At 37.0% G+C, this 21,506-nt stretch overlaps 2 protein-coding genes, 1 long non-coding RNA gene and 1 pseudogene across 4 annotated transcripts; 2 read left to right on the top strand and 2 right to left on the bottom strand.

Annotated features, from left to right (window-relative positions):
* The first annotated feature begins 18 nt into the window (after nucleotides 1–18).
* LOC103937129 lies at nucleotides 19–3,339 on the top strand. Its single transcript, XM_048589343.1, has 10 exons — nucleotides 19–232; nucleotides 813–838; nucleotides 954–1,038; nucleotides 1,124–1,333; nucleotides 1,965–2,087; nucleotides 2,179–2,236; nucleotides 2,320–2,393; nucleotides 2,586–2,674; nucleotides 2,751–2,827; nucleotides 2,950–3,339. The coding sequence occupies exons 1-10, from the start codon at nucleotides 146–148 to the stop codon at nucleotides 2,964–2,966; spliced, it is 846 nt and encodes a 281-aa protein (XP_048445300.1). The 5' UTR covers nucleotides 19–145; the 3' UTR covers nucleotides 2,967–3,339.
* A 2,307-nt stretch (nucleotides 3,340–5,646) lies between these two features.
* On the bottom strand, nucleotides 5,647–12,897 carry LOC103937146 (annotated as a pseudogene).
* On the top strand, nucleotides 9,286–13,467 carry LOC125479672. The gene is made up of 2 exons (XR_007260163.1): nucleotides 9,286–10,840; nucleotides 13,213–13,467. It is a non-coding gene; the product is annotated as an uncharacterized LOC125479672 (long non-coding RNA).
* Nucleotides 13,468–17,115: 3,648 nt separating this feature from the next.
* Nucleotides 17,116–18,265, bottom strand: LOC103937147 (elongator complex protein 3-like). Of its 2 annotated transcripts, XM_048589345.1 has the most exons (4): nucleotides 18,183–18,265; nucleotides 17,971–18,075; nucleotides 17,514–17,666; nucleotides 17,116–17,368 (listed from the first exon to the last, which is right to left on the bottom strand). In XM_048589345.1, the coding sequence occupies exons 1-4, from the start codon at nucleotides 18,237–18,239 to the stop codon at nucleotides 17,360–17,362; spliced, it is 324 nt and encodes a 107-aa protein (XP_048445302.1). In that variant the 5' UTR covers nucleotides 18,240–18,265; the 3' UTR covers nucleotides 17,116–17,359. The 2 variants fall into 2 exon arrangements, with proteins under 2 accessions (XP_048445302.1, XP_048445301.1); XM_048589344.1 differs by having other exon boundaries at nucleotides 17,116–17,666.
* Nucleotides 18,266–21,506: the final 3,241 nt, after the last annotated feature.

The following is a 21,506-nucleotide window of genomic DNA, read 5'->3' as shown; positions in this document are numbered from 1 at the left end:
CAGGTTATTCTTGAGCAGAATAGTAAACCAAACCGATCCATATTCTCATTCAGCTTCATCCCCCACCCCAACCCGAAGCTTTCCCAGTTAATAGCTTTTGCCCAGGAAAAAGCACATCAATCGAACTCGTTCGTTTCTGAAGGAGATGAAGAAAACCAACCTGTTTGTTTCAATCCTTCTCTTCTTATCCTTCAGCATACTCCAAGTCTCCTCCCTTACGCAGACAAACCAGGTACTTCAATATCTTTATATATATGTATGTATGTATGTATGTATGCATATGATCCATTTTTTTACTTGTTTAGATGTTGGGTTTTGCTGGGAAGCTTCGATTTTCTGTATTGGATTGTGGGTTTTGTAAAGTAATAATTTTTATCCGATCAAAGTTTGGTTTTTGATGGTGAGAACTTTACGCAGAGTAGCAAGATATACGAATTATGTTTTTATTTAGATTAAAAGGTTCGAAATTCAACAAAAACGCAAAGGTTTTGATCAGAAGCGGTTTTAGAGCTTCACCCTAACTTGAATTTACCTTTAATTCGAGTTTCAAAACGTCTCGACTTTTGAATGGTCGTGTGAGGCCAGTTCGTCGCGGCAGTGTTCTCACCCCACACCCAAGTTTGAATCCTCCACCTTGTGGATTAGAATAGTTTAAAATATCGTTGTGTCAAAATAAATTATGCCTTGTGGTATTGGAATCATATCGTAAATTGTGCATATGATGCTCAATTTTACTTTTTTTGTGAATTTAATTATGTATTTTGGTCTTGGACCTTCCAAGCTAATGTTATTTTCTTCATCCCTTGATCCAGGATTTTGAAAAATCTGAATCTTCAAGGTAATATGGCTTAAATCTTTAGATTAATTTGGCAACCTTGCATATCCAAGTGGGAATGTAGTATTTCTTTCTTTTGGTTCGCGTTATATACTTGGAACGTGTTTCTTTATGTTAGAACTCTTGAACAAGGGCAAGAGCATGCTCATGAAGTGCACTGTTCCAGAGAAAGAAGCAGGGCAGCTTGGCAAATTATTGAGAAGGTATGGGCAAAACGTTGAGTGCTTTTACAAAATCGTGTCATGCATAATAGTCTACTTAAGGCTACTTCTAATTTGTGTTTTGTAGTATTTGATGCCATTTGTGGAACACGAGCACTATGAGATTCCAAGTAACTGTCGACTTCATCCCGACAATGATCTATTTAGAGATCAGGAAGAGCACAAGATTCATTTGGATATAAACGAGTGGCAGTGCGGATACTGTAAGAAAAGCTTCCGTGCTGAAATGTTTCTTGATCAACATTTTGACAACAGACACTACAATCTTCTGAATGTAGTATGTGGACTGTATTTCCTTGCTTTAATATGTTAGGAATTAGGAACACTTGTCCAATTAGTGCAAGAAGCAATTTCATTTTCAGCTGGCCCCCTTCGCGTCCTCTGTTATATTTATATTTTGTTCTTCTAGTTGATAAACCTCAAATTATCTCTATTCAGCTTATCTGCAAATGAAAGAACTTTTCTTTTAAAAGCGTTTGCGTTTAGTCCATGTTGATCAGTTCCTTGTTGTGTTGGGGTTTCATAAACGTGCTTTAGAAAAAATAATTAAGCAAATTTAAAGTTATCATAGCATGATGCAATAAATTAGATCATAAAACTATTTCTTAAAAAATGACGAAGAACAATTACATGGCTTAAACTTCTCTAAAAGATCACATTGTATAACACAGATAAAGAAATATCCAAGTGATAATCTTTCCTTTCTTAAGATCTGTATTTTGTACCTTGGTACTCCTGGGAAGGGTAGTTAGCATCTGGAGTTGTGCATACTTGCATGATACATCAATACATGATTATAAATATATTTGATCTCTATCTTTTCTATTATATGTTTAATCGTACGTATGATTTTTGTTTCCGTTATATGGTTTCTCTTGTGCTCTTTGAAAAAAATTTGATGAATGCAGAGTGGTAGCAAGTGCTTAGCTGATTTATGTGGAGCTTTACATTGCAATGCTGTGATGAATACCAAGTCAAGCAAAACCAAATGCAATCCTGCAGCTGTTGCACGGAATCACCACCTATGTGAGGTTGCTTTAAGGCACTATAATTGTTTGTATTGTTGATTCTTATACATTACCTTGTTTAATCCTTTTTACTTTTTCCCCTTTTATAATGCAGGGTCTTGCCAATAGCTGTTTTCCGATTAATCAAAGTCCTTCAGCCCGCCGTCTTAATGGTATTTCTTTTTGCTCGTGTTAATACAATTTCAGGTAGGTTATAGTTTGTTATACTTGTACTTACACTTTGATTTGTTGTTAGAGTTTTTCTTGCACCAATTTTGTCACGCTCATACTTGCTCGGGGAAACGGATACTTTTTCCTAGGGGAGGAAAGGTAAGGTCTCAGACTCTTATTGCAGTAGATTTTGCTATAAAGAATGAACTGTGCCATAGTTTCAATCTTCTGGCTTATTTTCCATTGCAGTTTTGCAAGGATTGTCTGTCATTTTTTATCTGTATTTTTCCTTCTTTTTTGAAGATTTTTGCGTCACGGAGGATATGTTGTCACGTTGTTTTGTTTTTGCAGAAACATATAAGTGTATTCTACCTGGCTATCTCCATACTGACTTTGATGCTGCTCCCTATTTTCTATCTGATAGTGTATTTGCACCAAAGGTATCACTTTTTCGGACACTTAAAATTCACATTTGGATTCGTTGCAAGATTTTCCTAATTTGTTTGCAATTTGCAGAGAGATGAGGAAAGGAACCCAAGAGCTTAGGCGCATTTCAAAAGTTGGGCTAGAAAACAAAACCCTCGTAGTCGCTGGTAAGCTATATACAAGTTCATTTATAGATAGTTCATACCACCATGAAAAATGTGTAAGTAAATCACAAAGTGCAATTCGAATTTCTAATTTCTATTCTATATGTTTCATATGTTAAATTCAGAGACTTGGAGTCGTTGAAATGAGCGTCTAGGATTTCAGGCGCAAGCTTGCCGTTCAACATATTTTCTTGTAGATGTGCATGCTATACGTCACACCGAGGAGTATGTTGCACACGAATGATGCAAGAAAGCCAAATTCTTGATCATCGTCTTCAAAGTTGCTCCAGACATGACGTATCATTCCCTTAATAAAGGCACTGGTGGATGACGAAAGTAGAAATATTTGCTAACAATCTATTTCTTCCATACACCTGTAATTCAACGTCTATAGTTTGTTGTAGTTCATCGTCTAAACTTGTAATTCGGCCTCATGTTTTGAAGTTTTGTGGAACATTGAATATCTTACATTTGAAGATTTTTCTTAATTTATAAGAGAACAAGTACTTTGTTTCTGGTTGGTTGAGCAAAAGAAAAACAGAGGGAAAAGCTTTTGCCATGATATTTGATTACAAATGTAAAATGTTACAAGCCTTCCTTTTACGACTCATGTTCAGTCAACCTCAACATATTCTTCTCTGCAATGACTCCCCATTGCCGGGAACTTGAACATGTTAGTTTCTTGAATATGTTGAATCGACCTCAACATTTTCGGTGGCGTATAGTAACGATCCCTTCACCAAACTCACATGTAGGGCGAAGTTTGGGTGCTATTGATTGTTTGATTTTTGAAGAAGAAACGGAAGGAGATTGATAGCAGGAAGCAAGGAAAGGCTGAGAGTGCAAGAGAGTTCGGAAATTTAGAGAATAAGAATTGCTCGAAGTGTTAGCCAAGGAATTTAAATGGAGGTTATATAACGAGCAGTTAGTTAACATTGAGAATTGTGGGTAAGGTTTATTTGAAAATGGCTGAATAAATGGTGCAAGTCCAGAGTTAAAGCATGTTGTTTAATCATTATTAATGTCTCGGTTTGCAGACTTAACAATGATTAAAAGGGACACTGTTGGGATTAATCTTTAACATTGGGCTTTATGATAATGAGGCCCAAAGATGCCAAAGCAATTGGAAGCTTGCCCGAAGCCCAATCGACAAGCCTAGAGCAAATTGAAGCCATTGATTGAAGTGATGGATGACAGAGACCAACTCACTACCAGTCAAAAAACACTTTCTAATGACATGAAGAAGCAGTGTTCTAAAAATCGCTTGGCGGCAGAGTCACTTTCTAATGTATTCAAGTCATTTTCAACTGGTTTTTACTTAAGAGTCCCATTTGTATTCGAATTTGGTTAAGTTAATCAACTTGTTTTCATTGAAAGCAAACTGTGATCGATAAAGTTGTTGAGAGGGCCTTGAACTCCTTCATTTTGGGCATACAAGACTATGAACTAAAGTCTTGTTTACAAGGCAAGAAAATAATCTAATGCAGACTTAACCTGTATGTGACAATCCTTTGATAATAAGAAGTTTAAGTAAGTTGGAACGCAAATAATCAACTTAATTCACTTCTATTCGACAATCTGTTATGTAAAGATAAAAGTGGCACGCCTAGCTCTTTGTTAGTTTTGATTGTGAGCCTCAAGGCCTACACCAAAGGCCCCACAAAGACACCATTCAAACTACCTGTAAATTCATCTTGCAACACACCAAGCAACAAGAACTAGCCCGACAACCAACCAAGTGCCAATTCCCTCGGGGAGCTGTGCGAGGGACTGGACCCAGAAGACTCTACCTGAACACAATCAAGCTGAAAACGTTAAACTTTGAAACGAATCATAAATAACATAAAACTTGAATTCCCTAAGTGTTCGATAAAATGCGTCAATGAACTAGGGAAAGCCATACCTTGCCCGAATTGCGCACATGCTAGTAGGCTCGTATCCAGTGTAAGACTGAGTGTTGTACTCGAAGTTCGAATTGGGACCGCAGGGGCAGTACACGCAAATATTTCCAGTGGTGGCAATGTGGGGGCACCGATGAGGCTTTGACATCACAGCCACGACGGCGATGCCCGAAGCGGTTTAGACCAGCTTGGTCCGGAGATTGGAGAGAAGAGCTTCACGGTCCGACTCCGACAGAGCCGCAATCATTTCGACCAGTTTTGGCGCACGTGAGAGGCCGTACTTGCGGCACGCGGTGGTCTTGAGGGCGTTTATGTCGACGTTTTGGTCCTTCCGGGAAAGGTAGACCATGGAGCTGACGATTTCGGCGATGGCTCGGACCCAGGCCTCTTCTTCGGATAGTCCATGGGCCTCGAGTTTGCCCTTACCCTGTCGGGGTTGCTTTCCGATGGGCTTGGATACTGGCAGCACTACACTCACCATGGGAGAGAAGAGGGAGGGGAGGAAAGAGGTTATCTCAAAATTTTAAAAGCTAGGCATTTGTGTCCAAACGCCTCTTATTTTTAGTTCTTTTAATTTTGTTTAAACTGAAAAAAAAAAATTTATTAAAAAAAGCTTTTTAATCCAACTGTAAGAAACTGCACACATGTTAAAATTTAAATAGAAGTATCACCGGCTGACGTGGTAATACAATACCATCTAATAATTTCTCAGGTAAAATCATAGTGAGCTAAAATATCCGCCATAAAATTTGCCTCTCTAAAACAATGTATATTTGAAACTTGATAAAAAAAATATTGAAAATGAAAAATGGGTCATAATCATTGGTTTAGTTAGTATTGATCTCATCAATGACAGATTCATTTCCAAACCAATATTATTACATCAAAATACATGCAAGCAAACAATAATATAAGTTTCGGTTACACAAATAGAATCTTAGACATTATTCTCATCAGTGACAAATTAAGTTCTAAATCAATATTATAACATCCAAACACACGCAAACAATCAATAATATAAGTTTCAGTTACACAAATAGAATCTTGAATCTTGGACATTATTCAATTTCACAAGGGCAAATAAGAAACCAAGATCGATCAATGTTTGCAACTTACACAACACACAAACAACAGACATATTTTTCCTTTCAAGGTAAATGACTCGACATGTATATAGTCAGCTTTGTTACTATAACGAAAGTGGAGATTCACCTCAAAATCAACTTGCACAAAGGAGAACTCACTGCAATCTCACAAGTGCTTCTGAGGCTTGATTCTACAAAAAGGATATTACAAAATAAAAGAAACATAGTAACCGAATAAAATCTCAATGCATGCATATTTTATGTCTTTGCCAGACTTCTGTATGAGATTGGATATGCAAATTGTAAGCAAAAATGATTTTTACACTCCGATGCACTACTTCCTCTTTTTCGTAGCCTAACAATTGAATAAATCAAAACAATAACGAACAAAAACAAGATGAGGCATTAGAAAAAAATAGGAGTATGAAAATCACCAACCTTTTAGCTTTCTAATGTAATAGTTCAAATGATTATGTTATGGAATTTTTTTTTTTTTTTTTTTTTTACAAAAATGCTACTTTTACCACATTTTTCATACCATATTTGTATCATCTCTTTAATAGAAATGAGACCTATATATGTCGATCGACCCTACCTTTATAAAAGAGGTGGTTCAAATATGATGCAAAAAAATGTGATAAGTCTAGCATTAATCAAATTTTTATGCAAGGATAAAAGTGTGCGTACCTTCTACGAGAGTGAATACCAGGCAAGATTTCATGACACCACATATTTTCTCTCTCATATTCCAGGTGGATTTCAGTAATATGTTGAACCTTTGGATGATCCATGCCCACTCTTACGGACTCTATAAGTTGCATTGGAACAGACACCAGATTCAAGCGTTCTACGTTAGCAAGGAACTCAATGCCCTGCGGGAATGCCTTTAATTCCAGGCAGTTCCCAATGTGTAAGACCTGGAGATTTGGCATCGCCCCTTTCTCTATAGCTATACTATTCAGTAAGGGGAAGTTGCTCAACCTCAAATGCTTAAGCTTTATGAAACCTCTGGAGAAACACAATTTTTCGCCAACATATGCATTAAATAGCTCAAGCATTTCAAGATTCGGCAATGCTTTAATGTGAGGCAGCACATCTTCTTCAAGTCTAGACCAAATTAGTTGCATATTTGTCAGGTTATGGAGTAAACCAAACCAAAGAGGTACCTTTTCTAGTTTTCCGGCCAAATAAACCTTTTGAAGGTCTGGAGGAGGCGAACGTAGTGCATTAACTCGAAGAAACTCCTCTTCGTCACTTGCCATTAAAAACAAAGAGCAAAGGAGCTCTAACTTTTGAAGGGAGTCACATAGATCCATCTCGTCACTTGCTTTCACATTTGTAATACCGAGGCATGTAAGTTGGGTCATATTCCTGATGCCTTTAATAATCTTTCCTTCTGATTCAACAGAATCCAAAACTTGCAGTTTCTGTAATTTACTTAGATCGGATGCTTGCTTTTGTCCCATTGACATATCTAAAGGCTGCCCAATCAACAATGTAACAATGCATGATTAGATGGCGTAGGTTTACTAACTTGGAGATTGCTTTCGGAAGTGCCTTTATCTTACTGTCACGGATGTTCAAGGTTTGAAGGTTGCGAAGCCGTCCGATGGATTCTGGAAGCTCCTCAATTAAAGTTCCCCTCAAACTTAAGTATCTTAAGTTGAACAAGTACACTAGTTCATCTGGAAATCTATCAATTGGGGCATCCTGCACATCTAGAACTCTCAACAACTTGAATCCAGAAGGCAATTTCTTTAACGCGCCAAAGACAAGAAAGGAACGAAGCTCTGACATACCTGTGCAAGAATTAATTTCTCTTTCAGTCGTTTGAATTGACAATCGGCGGATTTCAGCTTTATTTACTATTTCTCTGCCAACACATGCAGCACCAAACTTTTCCTTTTTTGATGTCGACAAAGCAAGCTCACGCACAAGATCATGCATCTTGTATCCTTCTAGTCTCCAGCTTCATCCTTTTCAAGTTGTAGCATGCTACGAACAATAAGTTCCACAAGATAGCCCTCTGCAACTTCTTCTGGTGTGACCCCATCTATTGGTTCAACAAACCCTTCAGCTATCCACATCCTGATCAACCTTTTTCTTTTGATGAGATAATCTTCTGGGAAAAGGGCACAATATAGGAAACAGGGCTTCAACCGGTTGGGCAAATTGTTGAAACTAAGCAACAAGATGCTGCTCATTGGTTCTAGCATAGGATGGTTAGTCAAGTGCCAATTTAAGCTGCTGTATACTCTTCTCCATTCCGAAGATGACCTCTTGGAAGACATTAGACCACCTAGAGTTACTAATGCCAGAGGTAGGCCTTCACACTTTTCCACAAGTTTCCATGCTAATGATTCAAGCTCTGGCGGACAAGATTTGTTATCGTAAGTTGAGAATGCTTTCTTGCTAAAGAGATTCCAAGCTTCATTGTTTTCCAAGGGCTCAATTTCAAGAGGACGACATTCAACTTCAAAAGAATAGAAAGCTATGTCTTTCTTTCGAGTTGTAAGCATGATTCGACTTCCATGATGTCTATTAAGAAGTGGTATCCTTATTTCTTGCCAAAGTTTAATATCCCACACATCATCCAATACAACGAGGTACCTTTTAGACTTCAAGTATGTCGACAACATGTCTAACAATTCTTCATAACTCATGGAATTCAAATGTTCAGGCAACGCTTCCTTTCTTCCTTGGTGGAATTGCCTGATCAGATTTTTGAATAAGTCTTCGATCACGTAAGTTTGAGAAACAGTGATCCATGCATAACAGTCAAAATGTCGCTTTACATTTTCGTTGTTGAAGGTATTGGCAACAAGAGTTGTCTTGCCTGATCCTCCCATCCCGACCACAGACACAACCATTTCATTTTCCTCTCCATTCATCAACAATCCCATTAACGTTTGCTTCTTGTCTTCAATCCCGATTAGTTCGTCTTCCATAATATAAAGAGAAGACACGGCTTTGTTCTTAACCCATCTGGAAACACTGTCCGAACTTGTTCCTTCTATTGTAGAGACACCATATCTCTCATTCCTCTCTGGAATGGCTTTGATCTTTATTGTGATTTTTTGTAATTTTTTGGCTATTCGACGCCTATACCAAAGATTCTTCGGAAAGTAAATGGTTCTGTGGAGCAATTTTGCAAATGGGGTCGCACTTTGCTTGTCATATATGTGATACAGGAACTCATCAATGGCATTTTCCGCATCGCATGTCAAATCTCTGACGCTTGTAACCCACGTTTTCACTCCTTCTGTTTGTGGTTCCTTGCCTTCAGCATCTATTAAGAAAGATTTCATGCTTATGAGCTCCAGCTTAAGCTTGTCAACTTCATCACGGACTGCCGCTATGGAAGATGCTTCGTTCTCAAGAATGGCTGCAATTTTCCCAATCAATAGTGATGCAGCTGACTCCATTTTGGCCTTCGATACTTGGCATGCAATCTGTTTGCAGAATAGACAAGTTTCAAAACAACAGAAAAAGAACAAAAGAATTGCAATGGATAAATTTTTGTATTTTACAAACTATGTGCTTAGTTTTCAAAACGAAACCACAAGCCAAAAGAAATCAAGATCTCAATAACCTACTTAAGAAATTTAAATTGCTGTTCTTAACTTTCGAACAAAGGGACAAACTTCAAAAGTCCGAAAACTACTTCTCGACTCTTTTTTGCAAGAACACAGAATTAAAGAATTTGGTTCAAGAACAAAAATCTATGATTGACGAACTCAGTCAATCTAATTCTTCGACCAAATGTCATGGATTTTTGTCAGTGTTAAGGATAACAAAAAGTTTCAATTCTTTGTAGGTGGCTGTTGACAAGTACCACAAAATTGTTGTTAAATGAAAGTACACACGTCGAAAAGAAGAACGGAATGTCTTGGGTATGGTAGATTTAACTCTACACAAATGCTAGACAATTTTTTGCAAGACCCTGTTAATCAGACACTGAATGACATGGAAATAGGTTTTGGGTCAACACATTAACCACTGTTCTAAAAATCCCCGCGACACTAGGCGGTTGGCCACTGCCCGATTAATGCCTAGGAATTTGAAAATTAAGAAAGGGTGCCTAGACCTACTTAGGCACCTGTCTAGACCCGCTTACACATAAAATATATAACTTTCACTTTGCATTTTATTTTTCAAGATATTGTAATAGACTTGTTGCATACTTTCATTTTTTTCAATAAATTGTTATAGGCTTTACAGAAAATAGATAACTTTCATTTTGCATTTTATTTTTTCAATATATATATATATTGTAATAGTGTGTCGCCCCGATCCCGAGATACGCCTGGAATCGACATGCGATGATAGAACAGTAGCGGTACAATATAAAATACATAGAGTCATTGAGACTCATTCATATAATATACATTAGAGCTCAGCGGAAATAGCTTACAACAAAGGGTGGCAATCCTATTCTCGAGTGCAATGCCTACATTGCTACATAACCTGCAACCTTCTTCTCTAACCGCTACCCATTACTCTGCAAAATAACCCTACGTCGTGGGTAGACTTGGCATTTCAAACCCGACCTGACCTGACCCGTTAAAATAAGTATTCGTGTGAATGTTTAACTGGTTGGGTGGTTAATGGGTCAACCCGTTAAGCACCCTGTTAAATAACGGATCATTTTGAGTGAACCTGCGAAACCCATTAACACCCGTTATTTAGAGTTTTTGTGTAATTTCAGCAGTCAATAATGAAACCCTCACTCTGTCTCGCATTCCACTATTGCAGTACAAGCACGCCATCTCTAAGAAGTTCTCCCTCATCTTCTTCCTCATAAATTACCACTCTCTCCAGCGTCTTCTTCCACTTCGGCGTGCCCTCATCTTCTTCCTCCAAGTCCTCCGCGTGCCTTTATCTTCTTCCACTCCGGCGTCTTCTTCAACTCGACGACGTGCACAATACTGCAGTACTGCACTATTGCAGTACGGGATAACGAAATTGCTTCTGGTTCTGGCTGCCGTTCTCTCCCTCATCTTCTTCCTCAGAAATTACCACTCTCTTCAGTAAGCTCCTATTCCCTTCCACCTCTTCTTCCATGGCAATTACTAGGGTTTTTGTGTGATTGGATTGGAGATTTTGGGCTTTCTAGGGTTTTATTGTGCTGCTCTCTCAATTTCTCTCAATTTCCTTACTTTATTTCTTGATGATCATTAAATTACATAACTTAATCGGCATATTTTGTGTTTTTTTTTCTCGTTAATTGGACTGTTTATGCTATAGTGGTTAACTGGGTTTCAATGATACAAGTTCTTTGTGCATGCTTATTTCGGAATACGCTGGTTGGCCTTCTAAGTTTCTAACAATGAAGGCATTCATGAATATTAAGAGATGTTTGTGTTCTTCTGGTTTGGTGTTTCAGTATCTGAAATGTCAAGCTAATAAATGGGTTCTTTGCTATACCTGCACTGCATAATAATTTCTCGAAGTACCACTTTCTTGAAGGTCCAAACGTACGTTGCATTGCAGTTAATTTTCTGTAGTTATGCAGATACAACTCTGCATTGCAGTTTTCATTTCATTAGAGTCAAATTAGCTAATATTCTGCAGTTATTACATTGCTGTTTGATCTATTAATTTCACAGTTATTACATTGCATAAGACCAGTGAAACATTTTCGTTTCCATTCCGTTAAGTAAACATACCCTGAGCTACACTAGAAAGGGAAGAAGGTTTCAACTCGTAGTAGGAAAACATCATTCCACCGCTTAACTCTCTCTGAATAAATTTTTTGATAAGGATAAGAATTTAAGGATACCTGAGAAGGCTAGCTGTTGTGTTTGTTCTTCGTTTCTAGAAGAGATGAGAGGAATAGGGAATAGTCAGATGGAAACAAGATAAAATAGAATATAGGAATGGTTGAGGTTTGAGGTTGCTGGGCACGGGACAACTAATTGTCCAAGGGGGTTTTCCCTTTTGTTTTGTTTTGTTTTTTAAGGGCTTTAGCTAATATTAATAATGTTATAAAAACTCAATACTAACAACCACAAACAGATTGTATTTTCCATTTATCGATTTCTCAATATTGCTCAGCTACTACATTCTTGTCCATTTACACAGTTTATTAGTTTATGGTTAGTGCAGATAGATATTGATGAAGAGAACATTGAGGCTATGGAAATGTCAACAGTCAATCTAAGTGATACGCAATATCAATTCTCTAAATTTAATTAAAATTAAAAAATCGCCTAGGCTCATGCCTGTTGCCGACTAGCGCCTAGTGCAATTTGTTAACGACTAAGGTCATTATCGGGTGCCCATTAAGAGCCTGATAAGATGTCGTTTTCCATATTTAAATATTAGGTATATTAATTTCTTGCATGACCTAATAAATGGAAGTGAGGCGACACGATTCGGTAACGAATTAAGTCGTTATTGGGTCACTTGTTAAGAATTCATTAAGACAATAGATTTGACACAACATTACCTGTTAAAATGACGAATATGATACGAAAACAACAAAAGCACAATGAATATAACTCGTTTGCTTGCTAAATTATTAAAATAAAACACCAAATAATATTGATTAGACTTGCAACCAAATTCAACTTAATGGCGTATAGATCAATAACTTACCCCTTTTTTTATACCAGCAATGTTGTTGAAGAAGAAATCAAATTTGAAGTCTTGTGTTGAAGGATGAACGCTCAGAATCTGAATTACATATTTAATAAGAAAAAAAGGTGAAACAAAAGTCAGATGTAGCTCATAAACCCCTATACTTTCTTCCAGAAAATTTCTAGAAGGATATTCGATGTGGTAGTAAGAGTGTAGAATAACATACCCTGGGGCATATGGAAGCTCACAAAAGAGTTGCAATGATATGCTTCAGTTGCTCTGACGTGGTTATTGTTGGGCTCCTTTGTCAATGAAAATAAAAATATCAAATATGAGACAAAGGAACTGCAGCTCGCTCATAGAATATAGCCATTCCTAACCTCTCATGTCAATTCCACGAGCCTCTTATCTATTCGACGAAGGGATTGGAGCTTGCTCATAGAATACAGCCATTCCTAACCCCTCGCGTCAATTCCACAAACCTCTTATCTATTCTCATTTGATTTGATGGAGAAACAAGTAAAATTAGAGAAATTCACTTTAGAATTAGAAACAATTGCAAGTTATGATGAAGAAATTTTGCATTGAGACGAAAATACAAGTGATACATCACGTGTTTTAATAGAAGTGGTGAGAAATTTTATTTTTTAAGTTATTAACTTTTTAATATATATATCTCACTATTTATATAATGACACATAATGTACTATTTCGTGTACCTATCACATTGATTCATATCTGGTTATGATGGAAGTCATGAAACAAATACCTATACTTTTTGGCTCTTACGAATACTTCTGACAAAGACCAATAATTTCAGCCAAGACAAAAAACCTTTGCACAAAGAATGTGATGTACGTGGCAATTTGTAAACCGTGGAACTGAAACCGCGTATGATGTATTTTGCTCGCCGACACTAATTACGAGGTGGGGTCCTATCAAAGTTGCGCTAGATTCGAATTTGGAATGAGGAGCATCTTCTTTGAGAATCTTACACGGATTTTTTTTGTGAGACCTCTTTCGGATTTTTTTTGTGTAGATCTTGAGAATTCTTAAATCGTGTTTGTTCATCTCATATCGTACAGTTAAAAATTATTTTAATACTTTTATTTTAAATTAAATATGAATAGTACCTGACCAAAACTAACCATACGATCTACGATGAATAATTCCGATTTAAGGATACTCAGAGCCCTCATAAAGAAGATCCAAAGAGAATCCTCTTGAATTTGGAATCGGTAGAAAAATAATTGGTGCACGAATAAATTAAAAATATAATCGAAAACTCTTATTTCAAATAACATACACAAGATTTTGAAAAATCACTCAAGCACATTGTAATTTTAATTCACATTACAAAAGTTTATATACACTTCCAGTAAAATTCAATTACTTTTTTAGTTTCTGATTCAACACTTATCACGAGTGAGTTACTAACTCTAGCGTGAATATTTTTTGTCAAATTATTGTGTCCACCGATTGACAACCATACCATATTAATTTTGTGCCAATTGATAATGACACAGTATTGTAGCAAACTGAAATTTTAGGTACAATATTGGTATTCGATAATATTACCGACGATATTATCATACCGTATTGAAAAATTAATAGATAATCATTTATATTCATATATAAAAATACATATAGAATAAGATTAAGGGACAAATATTTTTACACTCTTTTTTAGCAATTAGATTTTATGACATTCAATGGTCTTGATTAAGACTAATGTTGAAAATTTTAAACCTTAAGTGACATGGATGATGATGCGAATTATAAGTAATAAATAAACAATTATATTAAATAAATAAGAATCAACTAATCCAATAAAACTCAAAGGGAAAAAAAAATCAACTGGTCACGAACGTAAGGAGGAGGAGAGAAAATCTGTCTTTATCACATGTTGATTTGATTCGATTGATACAAAATTAAGAAGCACACAAAGCGTATCGAACAATCGCTTGATCTTTTGAATTATTTTGTTCGGTAAACAAAACTAAACCCAAAACCCTAATTCTTCATTCTTGGTATTTTGAGTGATAAATTAGATTGTGGAGAACGATTCTTTCTCTCATTGGCCAAGCGTGAGAACAATCTGAACAAGCGGGAAAACATATCGTCCGACAAATGGTAATAACACATGAGTTTCTAGAGAGTACAGATCAGGAAGGTTTTTTTACCAAAAAACAAAAAAAAAAACCAGGAGATATGCGAGAGAAAGGGAAGTCTCCCTCTTACCCTCCCCCTAACTTCGAAGTTTGAACGGTACGGTTTTTTCTTCTTTTTTTTTTGTTTCAGTTTTTATTATTTTTTGTTTTATTTATTATTTATAATACTAATTATAATAAATACTTAGTAATACGATCTAGTGATATTCTTCTTCATTTATAAGTGAGATGTTTTAAATTCGATTATCATAAAAAACGAATTTGAATCACATTAGTGGTAGCTCATTATGAGGGAGTAGGATTCTCTTCCCTCTTTTTTTCCCTCGCCTTCCCTCCTCTCCTATTTGAACGGTTACGGTTAAGTCACGTCAACAACTTATATTAAATTTTTATAGCAAGAGAAAGATAAAATAAGAGAATGTAAGAACAGGAGATAGAAGAAGATGAAAGGAGAAGGGGAGAGAATCCTAGTCCACCAAAGTACGAATTTGTTAAATATAATTCAGCGAAGCAATAATTGTACATAAATGTAATGTTTTCTCTTCATTCAAAGAGGGATCATAACGACGATCCGTGGCCATGTCCTGCACCGTACGGGGACTCTCACCGCACTCCACCAAATCATTCTCCATATTCTCCACATAACCTGTGTACTCTTTCATCCTCTTTGGTCTCGAAAACCTCACGCCATCGACATAGGCTAGCGGAGCCAAGGCCGAGAGCATAGAAAGGCTTGTTCTTCCAATAAGTTAGATTGTGTTTGCAGTGATATCCGAAAGCGTCCTAGACGCCATCTTATAGAACTCAGCAGACCGCGTTTCTGAAGGCAACGGGAACCCTGGTGTATACCTTAAACAAAAAACTCCAACTTCAGGACCAAATTCATTCCAAAACTAAAACCGTAGATTTTGTGCCTTGTTCGACTTGCAACTCATAAACTGACACATTTCCTACATTTCCAGGGAACTCAACCCGAATTTCAACCTCAACGTCTCCAAAACGGAATTCACGAGCTTTGGCGGCACAAGAGATGGCGTGCCGCTGCAAAAAAATACCTTCTCCAGAGGCGGGTCGGTCTTGTTTTCTGCTTTCGTGGAGTTGATTTCCCGGCAGAGTAACTGGACGTAGTTTGTCATTCGCGGGTCGTGTTCGGTTTGGGCGGAAGCAGCGCCGAGGGCGACGATTGTGAAGTCGCAGCAGTGACAGCGCTTCCGGCAGAAAGGTAGGTGGATGTAGGCGGAAGTGGGAGACGGAAGAATAATGGCGGGGGGTTTGGTTGAGGCATATTGTCGAACGGTTGGCGCGGTGTGTGCGAATCAGGTGAAAGGTGTTGGAAATTTTGAGTAGAAATTTTTTGTCCCGGTCATTCTTAAAAGGTTTTCTCACTTTGTAAGGTTTTATTCCTTATAGTAAGTGATTGGAGTGAAAAAACGCAAAAAGAAAACACTCCTATGAGAAGATGTCTCCTAATAGATGCATCCCTTTCTCATACATGTTGCTAACAGACATAATCATATTATATATACATCCATTTGCATGACATTTAGAATACAAAACAAACAATTCTTCTTCTATAATCCAAAACATTCTTACTGAGAGAACCACATAGAAATTCGCCAGAAGTCAATTTTTCCGGTGCTGGAATTCTGACTTGATCGTTGAATCATGATGAAACAGATGTCTGTAGAACTACAAGCACTGAGCAGAGAAGAAATTTCTGTTTCAAGGACATTATGGTATGCAAGCCTCGATTTTCAATATTTCTATTTAATATTATTTCATTGTTCATACTCTGTTAATTTTTTATTTATATTTATTATTTATTAGCATAAATAATTTTATCACATATTGTTGATATATATCCAACAAAAGGTAGCGTGTGGCGGTGGATTCGGCTGCGATAGGCGTTTGGCGGGAGAGGTTGAGAAAATGGGAGCGAATAGCTTTCACCTTATATTGCGAAATTGGCAGTGGCCTTCCTGGTTTACATGAAACACGAGACGGCGACGTTTAAGTGATGTGAAAATATCATTCCAACATTGTTTAAGTGGCTCAAATTTGAAGAGTTTAATTATTATTTCAAAATGTGTCTCATTTTAGTCATCCTGTGAATATCTTCATCTATTTTTACCATTTTAAATTTGAATTGATTATTCTACGTCTCAAATAAGAGGAAAACTTCTTTGAAATGAGTTCATTATCACTATAACATTCATGTGCAATATTGACACCAGAACACTACGCGACGGTCAACCGTTCCATGTAAGTCCTCAAAAGTAGACCAAACGAACAAACATGTATGAACGTGAGCCAAACAGGTGAATCAATGGATGACATTTACAACAATCTAAAAAGGGTGGTGATATTGACACTCCTTTTTACCTCTTACACACTTCCTGTTAATTTCTGTCATTTAATATTTTTCTATACATTCGATCTGACCGGCGGAAATTAAGAGGAGCGAGAAATATACAAGGTGAAGTGTGCCACCACCCTACGTAAAATGGGAAGACCAAAGTTGAGAGAATGGAATTAAAAAGAGGTGACCAAAATGAGAGAGTAAATAGCACACACTATTGGAATCTCAAAACAGACAGACTGGTTATGCAATGCAAGTTACAACCTGTTTCGGATAATGTTACAAAATTGTATGAAAACTAGTTTTCTTTATCTCGTCATACGAGATGTTTGACCATGTAAGGCCCTTGAGCTCGTAGCCTAATTTCTTTTAGCAATGACGAGTTCCTACTCCAGAAATAAAAGCAATCTTTTTCGATCTATGCTCCCTGCTAGCAATCACTCGGCCTCCTCCATCAAAAGGGAACATGTTATTAGAGAGAATACTCCCATGATTTTCTGAAGTTTGATGGAGCACATTACCCCCAATATATTCATCTCAACACTTACGGTAACATAAAAGTTAAAACAGTTGATGTACAAGATATATTACCTGGTGTTGCAGCTCGTCAGAATCCCGCCCATGAACTGGAACAGCAGTCCCATAAACATGGAGTTCACGAACAATAGAACACTTCTCCATGAGTTCGGGACAAGTAGTGTTCCGGCCACACTTTCTTAATCGCAGTAACCCAACTAGAATATCCTGTTTACAAAAGAACAAAAACAAATCATGGTAAGTGTCAGTATAAACAACTAGAAAACCCAAGCCTTAAGATTCTGTGCACAAATTACTATGCAAATCAGAGAAACAAGAAGTTCTGGAAAAGTGAGATCCTCAGTTCATCTATATATGCTGAAGCGAAATTAAATTAGATATTCTACTCAATATTACAATCATAATCTTTTTAAGTGTTTATCTTCCATCAGCTCAACACTTCTGCACATGACAAGAATAGAATGATCATTTCGTGTGACGAAGCACTCTCTCTCATATAAAGAACGAATACCTGGCGAGTATCTTCATATGAAAGAAATGTTTCCCATCCTTCATTTGCCATAAAACCACGACGAACAAGCTCCACTTGGTCTGGCCTAATTTTGCGATGTATGTCCTAGAACCACCAAATGTTCAGTAAAGAATTTTCTAGGGATTTGAGGGATTAAGTTTGTAGCTTCAGTAGCATAAAACATGTTCAAACAAGAATGACTACCCGCATACCTGAATTCCAGCCTCACGTGTTCGAACATCACGGCACTTCAAGTCCAAGTCTTCCATCCGAGCCAAAGCTAACTCCCGAAGATTTCCTTTCTCAACCCAAGAAGTAACTAAGGCATTGGAATGTCTCGCTGAACTCTATAAACACACGTCCAAGGGGGGACCATGGCTAGGATCCGAGCAACAATGTCCACAAGTTGCTCAGTTGGGTAATTTCTATACCTGCCCGTTTTCCAAAGCTCATAGAGTCCAGTTTCACGGATCACGAGTGTTGGATAAATTTTAAGCCCATCTGCTCTGAACGAGGGGCTCTCAATGAACTCCCGGAAACTCTCCATGTCTCTCTCAACCCCTACATTTGGAAGATCAGGCATCATGTGTGCAACCACCTAGAGAAAATGCATAACATTATTAGTGTGAGCATAAGTAATCAACATGGACGACTAGAATACACAGCTAAAATGCACATGTAAACAGTCCTCAAGGCTTTTAATATTGCAATTCATAAAGGTTACAGCCATACAAACACATGCTTCGTCTTGAACTTTGACAAAGTGAATGGTAACACCAAAACCAACTAGATTTTGATAAAGTATTCTCGCTGAATTATGGGAGAGCACAATAATTTGAAAAATAACTCCAGGCTCACAAATTGTTTTGATGAAAGATTAATCTCCTGACACTGTAGATATAAAAGGTCCAAAATCCGTTCTTTTCCCACGGTGAAGGTAAGTGAGTTTTATGACAAGGTACTAGGCTGACCTTAAAACCAGCATCCTTTGCCAAGCAAAAACAATCAGCCACTGCAGCTACAGTATGACCTCTATTGGTGTCCCGAGCCACATCCTCGTATGCACTCTGAAATCCAATCTCTAGTCTTGTACAACCATAAGAAAGCATTTGTCTCAACGGAGGTCCAAGGCAATAATCTGGCCTCCTGCAGAATAAAAATTCACAATCACCTTCGTTAACTTTCTGATCAACTGGAAACTAGATGGTACACTAAAATTAGTGTCAACCAAGTTAAACACAAGAATGAGAAACTAACAGCTTCGAAAATAAACTAAAAACTCAAGTTTCAATGGTCATTCTAATACATTTAGTAGCACCATGCTCAGAGTAGGCAACTGCCTCTTCAACATTGACAGAAGTGTGTCACGATAACGCATCGTGCAGATTTCTAATAAAGCAATCACGGTAATCCGCGGGCAACGACATGGAAGTACTGTTGGATTTATTCTGATGTAAATCAACCTTAAATGATCTACAATATATATTAGGAATGTAATATTAGACATTAATGTATATATTGTGATTTGATTTCCTAAAGATATCAATCTTATATTAGGTGTCTTGTAATATAAGTAAGATTGATGGAATCCTTGATTTTATGTGATTATGATACCTAACTGATAGGATAAAAAGGTGGGATTTGGGATTCCTTTATGGACGGAACCTTAATACCTTAGCCAGTATAAATACTAAGGTCCTTGCAAACCCTAGATATACAACAAACGCTTCCCATAAAGTTGTTGTATCCGGCTAGGTGCTTTGTAAAAGACTTTGGTGTTGCCGCATCCTACATCATTCCGCTTGGTATCCAAAGGCTGTTGCTTCACGATCATGCCAGCCAACTCCTTGTTTGTGTTTTAATTATATAACCACATAAAGTTTACATGTGGTATCAGAACCTCTGGTTATATAATTAAAACCTATTAAGTTCGACTATACATATAGTCGTTTTACAAAGTACATAAACTGAATCTTGGTCTTAAATTCAAGTGTGATTCCATGTCCTTGGCGTACATATGATATGTGCAGACATATTCTATGATCAGTTCCTTTTTTATCCTAAATTCAAGTGTTAGTTAAATATTAAAAATCAAAGATGGAGGTTGGTTAAAGAGCAGAGGCCGACGGGGCTTACGATTGTGCCTGCCCCCTTGGGCTGGCTGCTAGTAAGTGAAGTCATCGTCGCTCTAATAACACCAATGAACCATGCCGAGACACAGAGACACCATCGTCCAACGGACGACAACAAGTCATAGACATCACCTACCAAGGCACGTGCAGCCTTGCAGGGAATCATAACACATCTCCTTGTGAAAGATGCGCTTGACTTGCAGGGAATCTCATCTCCTTGGAATCACATATTCTGCTATTTGATATGTCACTCTTAAATTGGTAAACTAATAATTGTTGAATGGTAGGTTTTCAAGCACTTAAAGATTTCTTTCTCGTATTCAGTTCTCATAAAGAAAGATTGGTACAGTTTGTTCATCTTTACTAAATTAATCGTGACTGAAAGAATATGGCATGCTTTAAGTTTTCTATTTCGACTTTCATGCTAATGGTTTTGGTTGAATAAATTTAGTGACAGATACAACCACTTTCGGCTAATGTCGTCGTCAATTTTGTAAGCATATGCAAATATATACTTTTGTTCTAACCTTGCCAAGGAATATTGATGAAGCGTCTCAACTCAGCAAGCTAGGTAAAGTACTCTACCAAAGCAAATGGTGTTGATCATTATATATGTCAAGTACGAAATAGTCGATCACATATATGGTTAGTTTTGATTATTAAGTTTTGAACTTGATAATTATAACAAAGAGAAAATATATGCTTTGAACATGATAAATTTTTATATGCATATGAAAAGCATACTGAGAAGCATATGTAAATATGCATAAATTATTTTACTTGTTTTTGAGACTATATTCTGTCAAAATAGTCTGGGTGTTTCGGCACTAGTACATGAGTAAGTCTATTGCTCTGTTTTTCATGGGTAATATAAATTCATGGAAATATTTTCAATCAGTTGTGTTACATGATAATGTGTAGGAAACATATATAGACCGAATGTAATAGCCATGTCATTGGTTGTTGTTGGAAATAATCAATATGGATTAAAATTTTAAGTTTTGCAAACATGTAGCAAAATGACATATGGCATATTTCTTTTTAAGGGGATTGAGTTGTCCTATATTGCTTGAGATGATCCTATGCAAAGACATAAATATATGATAAATCTGGCAGATTAGCACTAATCATGCGGTAAAATTATTGTTGTGTCCAGAATATAAACACTATGTACTGGGGATTAATTCAAGTAATGTTTAGTCATATTAATTAATTCCATAAGGAATCTGCATGACTAATCAAAATTAGTTTTGTCTACAAGTTTGCGTTCCTATCTCAGTATAGTCATGTAAGGATGCGTTTGTTGCACTGGACTGTCTCGAACTGGACTAGCTTCAAGGACTAAGCTGGACTGGCTTAGACTAGACTCAACTGGACTAGCTTAGTTAAGCGTTTGATGCAATA

This window comes from the organism of the source record quoted next, unplaced genomic scaffold (genome assembly GCF_019419815.1).
Source record: "Pyrus x bretschneideri cultivar Hongxiangsu unplaced genomic scaffold, Pyrus_bretschneideri_v1 Contig3, whole genome shotgun sequence".
In the NCBI taxonomy this organism is placed as follows: Eukaryota; Viridiplantae; Streptophyta; class Magnoliopsida; order Rosales; family Rosaceae; genus Pyrus; species Pyrus x bretschneideri.
This window is presented reverse-complemented; position numbering and strand designations above follow the sequence as displayed.